This window comes from Staurois parvus, unplaced genomic scaffold (assembly GCF_062004578.1).
Source record: "Staurois parvus isolate SC_StPar_1 unplaced genomic scaffold, SC_StPar_1.0 ptg000376l, whole genome shotgun sequence".
Taxonomy (NCBI): domain Eukaryota; kingdom Metazoa; phylum Chordata; class Amphibia; order Anura; family Ranidae; genus Staurois; species Staurois parvus.
Window position 1 is genome coordinate 1291776 of NW_028318172.1, and position 14593 is coordinate 1306368.

Sequence of the window (14593 nt, forward strand, 5' to 3'; positions counted from 1 at the left end):
TAGAAAAAATAGAATGTTTTTGGCCAAAGTCCATTTATCAGAAGGTGGAAACATAAGCCAAACAGTCATGAATATAAAGCAATCCAGTGAAGTAGGTTTAATATAATGTTCTTCATACATGTTGAACATTCAATAAACACAGATTAAACAGACAAAAAAAATATATATATATTTTTACCTTCCAGTCATGTCTAACCTACCTGTACTGCATACGACATAGCAAGCCCAGCATATGCTGGAGAGATATTGCCATGCATCAAAACAATCATGAGGCCAGTGGTGGAAATCAGGGAAATACTAATTATGTCCAGACGTATGGCCAACCAGCGCATGGCACAGTTAAACAAATAGAATGGAGCCTGATTACTGTCCAACAACTCCTGGTACCTAAAACATATGAACAATAGGGTTATCCAGTATACTTTGTGCTATATGTCCTCATCCTCTGATTAAGAATATACAGACAAAAATATGGTAGTAGCCAGAAACTTTGAGGAATTTATAGATGAGAAGAGAACACTGCATATATAAAAACCATAAAAAAATTATTGGGACAGCAAGTAAAAGAACAAAACACAAACCAAACATTTTGAGTACATGTAGACTCGATGCATTTTGATTGATAAATCTTCCTTAGGAGTACACACATGAATGATCAGCATGATGAAAAACATAATTCTTAATCTCTATATGTGAAAGGGAGGATATCTGGGAAATGAGTTCTTACTCATTCGATCTCTGCCTAAGGCAGTACAATTAAAAGGATATAAAAAGAAAACTAAGTGAGCGCTACAAAACAAAAGCCGCTGAGACACCAAAAAGGTAACCATAAGCCCTAGGCAAAAAATAGAAATAAATAGGTACAGTGCTAATAGCAAACAAACAATGTTATAAAGTGTCAAAATGTAAATGGAGAATGATAGCTCATTCAGACCTAATACAGATATAAAATGCAACGCTAATAGAAAATAAACATGTGTTATAAAGTGCCAAATGCAAATGGAGAATGATGGCTCATTCAAATCAAATACAGATATAAAATGTCAATAGTGCAAATAATAAATCATGAATAGTGATATGAGTGCTAATGGTATAATCACGTAAAAATCAATAAATAAATTGTGCAAAATTATAAAGCCACACTAGGTGGTTTAAGTGATGAATATGTGAAAGTCCAAATAATGAACGTGGGGATCCAAAAAGATCTCAGCATAGGTGTTCCAAATTCCTAATCCAAAGTGATGGATGGTGTGACTAGTAATAAGTAAATTGCGCACTCACCAGATGCGCAATAATACACGCATTTGAGATTACAACTGTCTCATCAGGTCAGCCAGATCATCCGATAATGTGTAGCAAGGAAATTTCACAGATGGACTTATTGCACAGGTGGCAAACTATCATAGTACCACGCTTGAAGTCACTGAGCTCCTAGGAGCAACCCATTCTTTCACAAATGTTTGTGGAAGCAGTCTGCATACCTAGGTTCTTGATTTAAAACACCTATGGGGCCATGGAGGTGATTGGAACACCTGAATCCAATAACTTGGAGGGGGTGGCTCAATACTTTTGGCAATATAGTGTGTATGTATATACACACACACACACATTTTCACGTCGGTGACAAACCATGCAACCCATACACACAATTTCTAAATGTATTTGTTTTGGTTTCTTTAAGTTATGTGTAAAAAAATGGAATGACAGAAAAAAGTATTGAATACACAAAGAAACAGAGGCGCAGAAAGTCAAGACACCAGCTGAAATCTATCAGTAATTAGAAAGCAATCCTGTCCTCAACTGATAGGCTATAAAAAAAGTTTCTCATTACCAAGGTGTCATACAACAAACATGATGGGTAAAGTTTGCTGCAGAACATTTAGACAAGCCTGTGAAATACTGGGAGAATATAGTCTGGTCAGATGAGACCAAAATTGAACTCTCTGGATGCCACAATACACACCATGTGTGAAAGTCATACGGCACTGCACATCACTCCAGAAATAACATACCAACAGTGAAGTTTTGAGGTTGGAGCATCATGGAATGGGGCTATTTTTCAGCATACGGTACTGGCAAACTTCAGACGAGACCCTGCGGTGGTCTGGCAGCCATCTTACTTGACTACTGGTCAGTGTCTACTTTTTAATTTTGCCTCTTATCTGTACCTGTGACTGGATTAAAGTTTTTGGAAGCAGTATCACGCTATGTGGTCTCCTTTTTTTGGACTCTTCATAAGTCCAACCATCCACAGTATTCCTTACTAAGGAGAGCATGTAGTTGCTACTCAGGAGCCATCCAGGGAGGAATCCACATCAGATGGCAGAGGCCCGGTTAAGACACTCCAGCTGATCTTCTGAGAGATTATCTTCTCAAAATGGGCTTTAACTTTGCGCATCTGGTGACTGCGCAATTTAATATTTAATATTACCAGAAGATTTCGATAATATACCACCTTTGTACTTGATATTTCACTACCAGACTTTATATCTGACTTGGACTTTCATGATTTTATATATGAACTGTCATTTGATGTATGGTAATTTACTAGACCATTTGAATATTGATAACACACTATTTTGAATATAATAGAGCTGCACCTTCTATTATACTTAGTTTTGAGAGGGTTATGTTGGTACCTTTTGGTGTCCTAGCTGCTTTATAATATAGCGGTCACTTTTTCCCTGATTTTGAGTACTACCATTTTTTGTTTGTATAGAAAACACAGTCAAGAGAAAAAATTAAACATAAGCAAGGTGCAAAAAAAAAAAAAAAAAACAATAAATGATCCTTTCAAAAACGCAAACTTCCAGCTCTGCATTTATTACAGAACTTCATGCCAAAACTGAAAAGGATTCACACCACTGAGCTCTAGGCAAGATTTTTCATTACATAGTAACATTGATTGAGCTTGTAAGTATGCATATCTCATACCTGAGCGATCACAGTAGTGGAAGCTACAAATCACTCCAATCAACACCAAAGCACCACAGGATCATTAGGAAAAAAATTACCATGAAGACCCACTTGAAACTACTGTGTGCTTACCTGTGCAGAAACTCGTGACCTTTATTATATGCATGGATTGTGGACAGTCCTTGAATACTAGATGTAATATGTGATAAGAATGGACTTTGTGTGATGTTATCCAGTCGCTTTAACTCACGGATAAAAACCCTAGAAAGATTAAAGAACTGTGTTTAGAATAAGAACCTATCCTTTAATCAAATCAGTTAATAAAACTACCAGTTACAGACCTCTATCCTTACATTTTCTTTGAATTGTGCAGCTAACTGAACCAATTTTCAGGATCCCATATGCTAAGCTTACTTGACAATGTGCAGAAGATTGTACAAATTCTTAAGTATTTGCGGAGAGGTACTCACCTAGAAACAACATGCAATATGGTGAAGAGCACAACTAGCGGCCCAACAGCTACTAGGAACCACGGGAAGACAAAAGAAATTACGCCCAGGCAAAAGAACACTAGTATAATGTTTTGAACAAACATTTCAGCTTGAAAGGGAAGCCGGACATCAACTGCATAGTTAAAAAAAAAAAAAAAAAAAAAAAAAAAAAAAAAAAAAAAAAAAGGATGAGAACACAATCATCAACACGTTTTAATTACTTTCCTCACAAAGACAGAACAGTAAACAATTTAGGCAAAATATATAACAGATGAAATGAGCGCTGGTGGGAGAGCTCCATGGAGGGACGCATAGATCTCTAAAGGCTAGACAATGGCACCCTGACTGCAATTAGGTATCAGGATGAAATCCTTGGTCCCATTGTCAGACCCTACGCTGGTGCAGTGGGTCCTGGGTTCCTCCTGGTGCACGACAATACCCAGCCTCATGTGGCGAGAGTATGCAGACAGCTCCTGGAGGATGAAGGAATTGATATCATTGAATGGCCCCCACGCTCACATGACCTAAATCTAATAGAACAACTCTGGGATATCATGTTTCAGTCCATCCGCCACCGACAGATTACACCTCAAACCGCCAATGAGCTCAGTGATGCCCTAGGTCCAGATCTGGGAAGAAATATCCCAGGACACCATCTGTCGTCTCATTAGGAGCATGCCCCGACGTTGTCAGGCATGCATACAAGCACGTGGGGGCTATACAAACTACTGGAGTACCATTTTGAGTTGCTGCAATTAATTATCAGCAAAATGGACTAGCCTGCTACATCACTTTTTCACTTTGACTTTCGGGGCATCTTTAAATTCAGTCCTCTGCAGGTTGATAATTTTCATTTCCATCAAATGATGGGGCATCCTTACATTCCTAACACATTACCCAGTCTATATTAGTATGGATATCCAGCATGATATTATTCCCCATTGAGATCTTAAGTGTTTTCAAGGTGTTCCTTCAATTTTTTTGAGCAGTATATATATATATATATATATATATATATATATATATATATATATACATATATATACACACACACATACATATACACACACATATACATATACACACACACATACATAATGCCTTGGAAATTCTTTTGTACCCTTCTCCTGACTAATACTTTTTGACAATGAGATCCCTGATGCTTTGGAAGCTCTCTGCAGACCATAGCTTTTGCTGTAGGATGCGAATAGCAAAATGTCAGGAAAGACCTACTAGCTGAACTTTATTTAGGGTTAATCAGAGGCACTTGAAATTATGGCAGGTGTGTACTGACTCCTATTTAACATGATTTTGAATGTGATTGCTTAATTCTGAACACAGCTACATCTCCAGTTATAAGAGGGTGTGCACACTTATGCAACCACATTACTTTAGTTTTTTTATGTTTACTCCTCCCCTAAAAGATTTCAGTTTGTTTTTCAATTGAGTTGTACAGTTTATAGGTCACATTAAAGGTGGAAACAGCTCTGAAATTATTCATCTTTGTCTCATTTTTTTTACATCACAGAAACCTGACATTTTAACAGGGGTCTTATCTTGGTAGTTCAGCTGCCCCTGGTGCAACCAAATACAAACCAGGACCAGCAGGCCCAGTCAGTTGTGCAGTGTATATGAAAGAGGATGTGCCAACATTCTGGGGTAAAAAGCAAAGAGTGCTAGCTGGAAGAGATGGGAGGTGCTAGGGAAACCAATTGTTTTGTAAGCTGATTTGGAGTTTAGCTAGTGCTCAGATAATCAATAGTTGGGCATTGTTATGTGAACCAGACTATTTGAGGAAACTTACCTTCATCCATGTCCTTAGAAAATCTATTCAAAATACGCCCTGTGGGAGTAGTATCAAAGAATTTCATTGGACTCCGGAGAATACGCCGGAAAAGCTCGTCATGGAGCTTAGATGAAGCTCGTAGCGTACCCTGAGAGGCAGCAAAGCACAAAAATTAAAATCTTTATAGGCCAATGTTAGACAACTCAATCAATTCTGAGACATAAATAGCCCATACCTTGACAAAGACAACGCCACGAATAGCCTTTAAAAGAAGCATTATGACCATAGACAATGCGTATATGCCAGTATAGTACAGTACATGGGGATTGTCCTTCATACTGTTGCTGACAAGTGTTTCATTGTGCACCAGCACAGATGTGTTCTAAAGAGGAAAGAAAAAAACATGTACATCAGTGTACTGCTTAATTTACTAAACATGTCAACTATACACATGCAAATGTTTTCTCTCAAGAACACTCAGAATAGGTTCATCTTTTTTTTTTTAAAAAAAAACACCATTAAAATGAAACGTAATCTGATTTAAAGACCATCCTTGAAAAAAAAAGAAACTGTACATTTTTGACTTGGACAAATAGGATGAGCCATTTTAACTTTATCCTTTATCTCATCAGGCCTCGTTCAGACTAGCATACCTATTTATATATCTAATAGCTGTTCATTAAAGCCAAACTCAGGGGAAATTTCATAATAACCCTTGCAGTAAGGCAATCACCCACCCCAACCCCACTGTTCTTGTATTGTATGATTCACAGTGCCTGCGATTGACAGAGCAGCAAACAAAGGGGCTTCAGGGTACTGGTTGCACAGAGGCATAATTCTGGAGGAGGAGTATTTTTGCATTTTAATGGTACCCTAGACAAAATGGGCATTTCATCTTTGCAGTGCAGGGCAAGCCCCATTGCAGTTTGTTTTGGATTTTAAAGTGGAATTCCAGGCTCTTCCTAACTATGCTTAAACCAGTTTCCACTCACCTTCTAATTCCTATTCTAAGCACCCTGTGAAAAGAAGATGCTTATACCTAAACATCCTAAGGGCACTTCTGTCCAGGCACATGTTTGGCTCCCAGTGGCAGCATCAGGGGAGAGTAGGGCCAACTAAAAATGGATGTCCCATGGCAAGCCTATGGGAATCATCACTGCTCAGGCATTTCAGCCATTGCCTGCAATCTCTCCTTTCCCCTGAAGTTGGCCACGGGGGAGATCATGTGACCAAAGTGGAACGTCTTCAGGATAATGAAGTATAAACAATCTCCTTTTACAGAGCACTTAGAATAGGAGTTAGAAGGGGGTGGGCGCAGATGTAATCATAGTTCGGAAAAGCTTGGACTTCCACTAAAAAACCTGTTGATCCTGAAAAAAAAAAAAAAAATTATATATATCTCAAGATTACTTTAGCAAGCTAAATATGCTGCACTGACCATCTTAAATATTTTCTTCAGTCATGATTGCATCCCCTGTGGCCTGCTTCAAAACTCCACCTTGTGTTGTAATGGGGATGAAACGAGGAAGAGATGTTCCATAGTCCTAACACTAGTATGTAGTCATACAGTATAGGAGAGACAGAAACCCACACTTTAAAGAGAAAAATGTCACTTTGGACTGCATGTGCAAAAGTGGGAGTATCTCTGAGCCTTATAATTCCTGGTAACTTTACAGACAACAAACACACATTTTAGCATACTATGTACTAAAAACTGTTGCTAGGTTAAAAGTCCCCCCCCCCCCAATTAAATATGCAAAAATCATAAAAAAAAAAAAATAAACAGGCTTACTGAATGTTCAACTCTGTTTCGGTGGTTTTGATAGCACTGTGGGAGTAGCGCAGCTAACCCAAAAGTTTGGTGCTGGTTATCTGCTCTCTCCCACTGAATTGCATTATGTTCTGTTGCGCACCAAAGAAGCCACATGCAGGAGTTTTGGTGCACCGAAAGTGTGAAGGGGAAATTATACTTACCTGTTCTGTGCAATAGAATTACAGAGTGGCCCTGAACCTCTTTTCCTTGGGTCCCCCACCAGAGGTTCTGGATCCACCTCTCTGGTAAGTGCCCCTATAGGAAGCAGCTTCCTATGGAGGCACTCGTGCAGGCTCACTCCCAAGTTCCCACTCCCTTGTCAGTGGCTTTGACGGCAATGGGAGCCAATGGCTCCTACTGCTTCAGCAAAGCTTGTGAGACCAGGAAGTGAGAGGAGAAGGCTGCTGCAGACAGGCATAACACTGAATTGAATAATGGCTAATAACTGGACTCATAGCGGGGAGCCAAGAATGTAGGGAACTATATCACATAGATTACAGCTGCTGGCAGATATTACTGCAGAATGAAGAGGAGGTTCCACCTTTCCTACAGACCCACTTTAGACATTGTGGCATAAGGTGTAGAAAGATTTAAAAGAAGAGATTAAGCAGGTTCAATTCCAAGTTGTTGAAAGTGGTAATGCTTACCCCACTGCCCTGTTTAATCCAGTAGCTTAGCCACCAGTTGCTAAAGGCTGTGCTTCCTACATTAAGCACAAACAGAGCCATGATGATCAAAAATGCAAATGGACCTCCAGCTGCCTGTATGTAAACGCCATAAACAGACCAGGGTACTGATCCTTTACCCTTCTCCTCCATCTGCATAAGCTGACCTGTGGAAAACCAAACACAATATAAACTAAAATGTGGTGTTCGTTTTCTTACAAACAAAACTTAAATTGGAAGTTATGTCTATCACTGCTAATAGTAAATACTAATAATCTGAATGCTCATATTAAAAGACTGTTAGCTCAATATGCACAATCACATATCTACCATACTTTACAATGCTTTCAAGCAATATTTTAGCAACTCTGTGGCTAGATTAAACCAAGAAAAAAACCTATCCCCCCATTTTCAATAAGCCTCTATACTTTGCTGTATTACACTAATTAAATACCAGATCTGATGGTGTTGTCTCGCCCATCTATGTTCTTTAATATGCATTTCACTTATTAAACCCTCATTCAAATTGATATTTTGCTTCTAGTGTCACCTAGCTGTTTAACTTATACAAACGCTTTTGATTTTTTTATTAAGATAACAAACATGTTATACTTACCTGCTCTGCAATGGTTTTAGCCCCGATCCTATTCTTCTGGGGTCCCTCGCACACGCTCTTGGCCCCCCTCAGCCGAGTGCCCACCAGAGGAAGCCACTTCTTATGGGGGCACTTGTGTGGGCTCACTCCCAAGCTGGGCTGTTTGCGTCTTTTCAGGCACACGACTCGGCCCCACATCCGCTTACAGGTTAGACTGACAGCAGCAGGAGCGAATAACTCCTACTGCTCTCGGCCAAGCCTGTGAGAGCCAGGAGAGAGGAGAGGAGCTGCTGGAGGTATGAACAGCAGTGAATCGAGATCGGGCTCAGGTGAGTATTTAGAGGGGCAGCTGCATGTAAAAGGTTTCTTTTACCTCAATGCAGAGAATGCAATAAGATAAAAAAACCTTTACAACCACTTTAAAATACCTTCCCTCCCATTTTCCAATAATACATCTTCAAGTCCCAAGATTCCTTGCCCACCCCATCACATTGCATATGTTTGCCCTAAGCACCTTGAGAACCCCAGGCACACTGCACTTGGTGTCCTCGATAGCACGTAAGCAGGAACTAAAAGGACACCCTTCCCCACTGCACATGCACAGCACCCGAGCGTGCACAAAATGAGAAATACCCGTCCAGGAGCTAGCACATAAGGGTGGCTTTCGGAGAGACCCTGCAATGCAACAGAGCTAGCCTAATAAGTGGAAATGGGTTAGGTATGCTACTACATTTCATTTTATCTAGGAAAGGTTTAACATTTGGAGCTCTTGGTAATATAGGGGCAAGCCAATCCAACATGCCTAATTAAAATTATATGATAATAAAGCCAAGGATTATTTGATAAAAGCCTACATGGGAGTTAGTTGAAAATCTTCACTCAAAAATAGTTTGAATATTTACTTCAATTATCCAACTAAGTGAAAAGCAAATTGCTGTTCACTCTGAATACCCAATCATGTGCAGAAACTTTTCATGAGACTGGATACCTGAAGTGAAAATTTTGCACAATTTTTTTGTGTGAAGATTCTAGGTCACTTTAGTAAATCAGCCTTAATATACTTGATAAGAGATTTAGAGTTAGATAGCAAAATAGGAATCTGTTATACCTTCGTCTTTTTTTACAACCTTTTCTTTCTTCACAGACCCTGATTTATTAGCTTTGTCCAAAGGTTTCTTCAATGAAGTGCTCACATTCTTCTTTAGACTCACCTACAGGAAAGAAAGGATTTTGATTTTACCTTCAACAGGTGACTGTAGTGTCTGCTTAATACAATACGTTGTGTAATAATTTGTGTTTATTACAGCAAAAGACTGCTAAGCAGAAAAAGAACTGCCTCATTTAAGTGCAGTGAACAACTTTATAAACAAGAGGATAAAAGCTGACAGAGTAAAAAGATGACATAAAGCAGATATCAGCATTACACATCTAGTAGTCAATGAGAGAGAATTATCTGTACCCAAACTCCACCAATAGAGGAAAATACATAGGACACAAACTCCCAACTTGCCTCAATATGAGGTGCATCTCCCAGCTGAAAGTTATTAAATATTGTAGCATATTCTCCATTCAGTTTCATAAGCTCCTCGTGTGTCCCTCTCTCTGTTATGCAGCCTTCTTTCATGTATATAACATCATCACAGTCCACAAGATACTGGAGGAATAAAGCATTAGAGAAGGCATAGAGTGACAAATCGACTGCATAATTGGTCTACACCACTGAAGCAGCAACTATCAGCACCTCAGATGGCTTCTCCCATTACCTGAAGCTGGTGGGTGATAAACAGAATAGTCTTAGATTTCAGGTGCTTTTTAATGGCACTGTTGAAGATGTGGTTGCCCACATGGGCATCTAAGGCACTAAGAGGATCATCCAGAAAGTAAATGCTGCGGTCACTGTATAAAGCTCTTGCCAGGCTAATTCTTTGTCTCTGGCCACCACTAAGATTTGCTCCACGCTCCCCTATCTGCAAACAGAGAAGAAAAAAAATCAGATTTACCAACAAAATCGACTTTGCCACATGGATTCAGTTTAACCATCTCAAAGTCAGAGTAAAGTTTCTGCACTAAAAAAAAAAAATTTGGACAAACCTTCTGGGGGGAAAAAAAAGTCCATTAGCATAATTGCATGTGCTGTACACACTCCACAGGATACAATGATGAGTTTTTATTTCCATACTCCACTGGGGAAGGGTTGGAAGAACCTTTCATAGGAACAAACAGTACAACCAATGCAAGGGCTTGGCTTTTAGTATTATGACAAGTATCTGTGTGTGCCAATTGTCTGCACGCACAATAATATATTGCTGGATCTAGGACTTTGGAATTGGAAGTAGGGCTGGGGGCGAGGGGCCATACAGATTATGCAAGGTTCTCTGTGGCAGCCTCTTAGTTAGAACAGTCCACCTTGACATCATGATTACAAGGCTTTGAACATACAAAGTGCCTTCACTTTTTTTTCTATTTTGTTGTGTTGCAGCCTAACACCACAAGTTGTTTAACCGGCTGCCACCCGCCATATTGTGATATAAACGGACAGGCAGGACCGCTCTTGTTCTGGGAGGACGTCATATAACGTACTCGCACTCTGGGTGCGCAGCAATCTGTGCCCCTCAGACACAGCACATCACTGATCAAAGTAAAGAGCCAATGGCAGCGGCTCTTTACCCCGTGCTCTGCTATGCCCAATCACAGCCGATCACAAATGTAAACAAAGACCAGTAACTCGCGGTTACTAGATTTCTCAGCTGCCCATCAGCAGTGTACCCGCCACACAGCCGCCATCAGCAGTGTACCTGTCCCAGTACTATCACAGCCAGTCATGTCAAAAATAAATTTACACTAGTGAGAAGGCGTTTAAAATCCTCAGTATGATGGATGAGAGCAGCAGGAAGCTCTTACCATCCTATTCTGATTCGGTATATGAACCCATCAAACGTAGTGGATCAGTGACTGAATCAGAGGTCGGAAAGGGTCCCTCCTAAAAGGATATGGCAATCTGAAAACCAGGAAGCCACCAGCAGTGCCATGCATCCCAATGGTCAATCGGCAAACGGCAATGTCACTAGACCCCTGGATGAAAGGCCCAGTACCAGCACTGGAATATCACATCAGACCCCAAGAATCAAGGCACAAACATACCTCCCAGACGCCCTTGCTAACTCATTATGGCTGCCCTCCAACTCGGGTTCAGCACCTTTTCTCCCTTTCACCGCACAGCCAGGTGTGCAGGCCAACACTGAAAATTTTTCAGAAATGTTTTCTTATTTATTTTTCCCCGACAGTTTACTTCAGTTTTTTGTGGTCCAGACTAACCCTTTTGCCCAACAATATATTGCTGACATCCCCAGTTCATACTAGGCCCGTCTGTTTGAATGGAGACATCCATTTGAGATGTTTAGGTTATTTTTGAGCCTCACCCTTAACATGGGGCTTACAAAAAAAAAAAATTAAACGACAAGCTTACTGGTCCACACACCCCATCCACCACATGCCCATTCTGTTGTAATGCCAGGTCACGCTATGAGATAATCATGCACTTCATTCAATTCAGTGACAATACCCAGTGCTTTCCCTGAGATCATCCCAACTATGACAATATATACAAAATTCACTCACTTCTTAAATTTTTTTTCCCCATTTGCTGAACTTTATGTCCCAGACCAAAACATGTGTGGACGAATCCCTTGTCCACTTCACTGGCCGGCTGGGAATCAAGCAATACATTCCAAGCAAAAGTGACAGATAGAGTAAAGCTTTGTGAAAGAGCCACTTGAGTATTTGCATGCGTTCCGTGTGTACCAAGGCAACGATTCCCAGCTCCAGCCTTGAGTGTCCAACCTACATTGGCACAAGTAGAAAAATTGTCTGGGACCTGGCTTATCCACACATCTATCTAGACAATTTCTATACCAGTCTGCCTCTTTTCTGCCTCCTGTACCATGAGAAAACCTTGGCCTGCACTACCTCCCGAAAAAACAGGAAGTGCTTCTCGCAAAGTTTAGTGAACAAAAGGCTACAAAGGGGGAATCAGCAAGTCGAAGAAAGGGCGAAGTGCTGGCCATGAAGTGGAAAGATGAGAGGTTTATGTCCTGTCCACATCCACAATGACACCTCAGTGGAAATTCCCAGAAGACATGGTCGCATTCAACAATGTGACTTCCTGATAGGATAGCATATGCTATCCTATGAGAAAGTCATGCAGTTTGTGACGAAATGTGCCAGGAACGTGGATTAGTGACGTCAGTACGCCGAAGTACAAGATCGTCCATTTTACCTACGGGACGCTGGATGGATGTTTTTCCTTAAGGGGGCAAATTCTATTATATTGAAATAAGCGATGATTCTCTGTGCACTGGTTTACTGCACTATATTTGTAAGTATAACTGAGCCTTTTTAGGAATAAATTAGTTTTTAATGGGGTACTACACTATAAGAGACTTTCATTCTTTCCCTTAATATATTTGCTTATATGACCTATTGAGTTATCTACTTGGGTACGTGAAGAGAAAAGGTTTTACCCATGAGACTGGGAAAGGCTTTCTTTGACCTAACATTTAGTGGGTCATTGACCGGAGATAAGCGGCAGCATTGAGAACAGAGTGGTGGTGCTGCAGGGGAGATTGGGAGCACAATTTCCATTTCTACATATGAGGAAACTGCACTACTGACACCTAAATGGAGCATCAAAATATATATTTTTTGTACTTTTAAATAGGGTTATGAGAACTTTATGAACACTATTTGTTTTTATACACTTAATATTTTTACTGTTTCTATTGCATTTTGTCTTTTTTTTTTTTTTTAAGTTTTGATATTTATATATCACTAGTTGATATATTATTATAGCAGTGTTTTTCTATAGTATTGGGGAAAACGAATATTGTTGGAGTTGAGCAGCACTATTTTGAGAATGTACACGGTTTGATGTGGCAACACGTCAGGTGCTTGCAGGAACAAAGTAGATTTATTGGTGTATTTTATTTGTACTTCATATTAATTGTTCCCCGCTAACAGCTGAATGTAAACAAAAAACAGTTGGTGGCAATAAAAACTTGAGAAAACAAACAGCATGGAGCGGTTGATAAGGTGTGGACAGCAACAAGGTAGATTTATTGGTGTATTTTATTTGTACTTAGTATTAAATTGTTTTTATTTAGTTTTGAAACAAAAAATGGGCCATGCTATTGCCTGCTGCAGGTCGTACCGAGCCTTTTACTCACTAATTTGTTGAGGCACCTTTGGCAGTAATTACAGCCTTGAGTCTTATTGGGTATGACGCGACAAGCTTTGCACACCAGGATTGGAGTACTTTCTGCAATTCTTCTTTCCAAATCCTCAAGTCTCTCCAGAGAGGTTTGTTAGAGTTGAAGTCAGAGGTTTGGCTGGGTCACTCTCAGAATTACACAGAGTTGTCCCTAACCCACTCCCGTGTTGTCTTGGCTGTGTGCTTAGGATCATTTTTATTGGAAAGTGAACCTTTGGCCCAATCTGAAGTCCTGAGCGCTGTGGAACATGTTTTCATTCAGGATATCCCTGTACTTTGGTCGGAGTTGAGGGAAAGCCGAGTGGAACAGTCTCCCAGCCCCTACTGCTGAAAAACACCCAAACAGCATGATGCTGCCACCACCACGCTTCACTGTTGGGATGATATTGGCCAGGTGATGAGCGGTGCCTGCTTTCCTCCAGACATAACGTGTAGAATTGGGGTCAAACAGTTCAATCCAGGTTTCATCAAACCAGAGAACCTTGTTCCTCACTTCTGACAGTCCATTAGGTGCTTTTTTGCAAACTCCAAGCAAGCTTTCATGTGTTTTGTACTGAAGAGAGAATTCCTTCTAGCCACTCTGCCATAAAGCCCAGATCAGTGGAGGGCAGCAGTGGTGGTTGTTCTTCTGGAACTGTGTCCCATAACCACACAGGATCTCTGGAGCTCAGTTAGAGTGACCATCAGGTTCTTTGTCACCTCTCTTACTAAGGCCCTTCTCCCCCGATTGCTCAGTTCGGCCAAGCAACCAGCTCTTGGCAGAGTCCTGGTTGTGCCAAACTTCTTCCATTTGGGAATTATGGAGGATACTGTGCTGTTGGGAACCCTCAGTGCAGCAGAAATATTTTTGTAGCCTTCCACAGATGTGCCTTGCAACAATCCAGTCTCTGAGCTCTGCAGGAAGTTGCTTTGACCTCATGGCTTTTGCTGTATGCATTGTCAGCTGTGAGGCCTTTTATAGAGAGGCGTGTGCTTTTCCAAGTCATGTCCAAACAATTTAATTTACCACAGGCGGACTCCTATAAAAAGGTGTATAAACATCTCGGCAACAATGAAGAGAA

General features: G+C 40.5%; 1 protein-coding gene across 3 annotated transcripts in view; it reads right to left on the reverse strand.

Moving 5' to 3' along the window:
- Positions 1-14593, reverse strand: part of ABCC5 (ATP binding cassette subfamily C member 5) — a 125298-nt gene that overhangs the window by 19622 nt on the left and 91083 nt on the right. For all 3 annotated transcript variants that reach the window (XM_089685461.1, XM_089685462.1, XM_089685463.1), the window contains 9 exons: positions 10030-10233; positions 9777-9920; positions 9375-9477; positions 7654-7838; positions 5429-5575; positions 5212-5341; positions 3387-3540; positions 3049-3177; positions 201-387 (listed from right to left, as the gene is read on the reverse strand). In XM_089685461.1, coding sequence (XP_089541587.1) covers positions 201-387; positions 3049-3177; positions 3387-3540; positions 5212-5341; positions 5429-5575; positions 7654-7838; positions 9375-9477; positions 9777-9920; positions 10030-10233 — 1383 coding nt within the window. The remainder of the gene's footprint in view (positions 1-200; positions 388-3048; positions 3178-3386; positions 3541-5211; positions 5342-5428; positions 5576-7653; positions 7839-9374; positions 9478-9776; positions 9921-10029; positions 10234-14593) is intronic.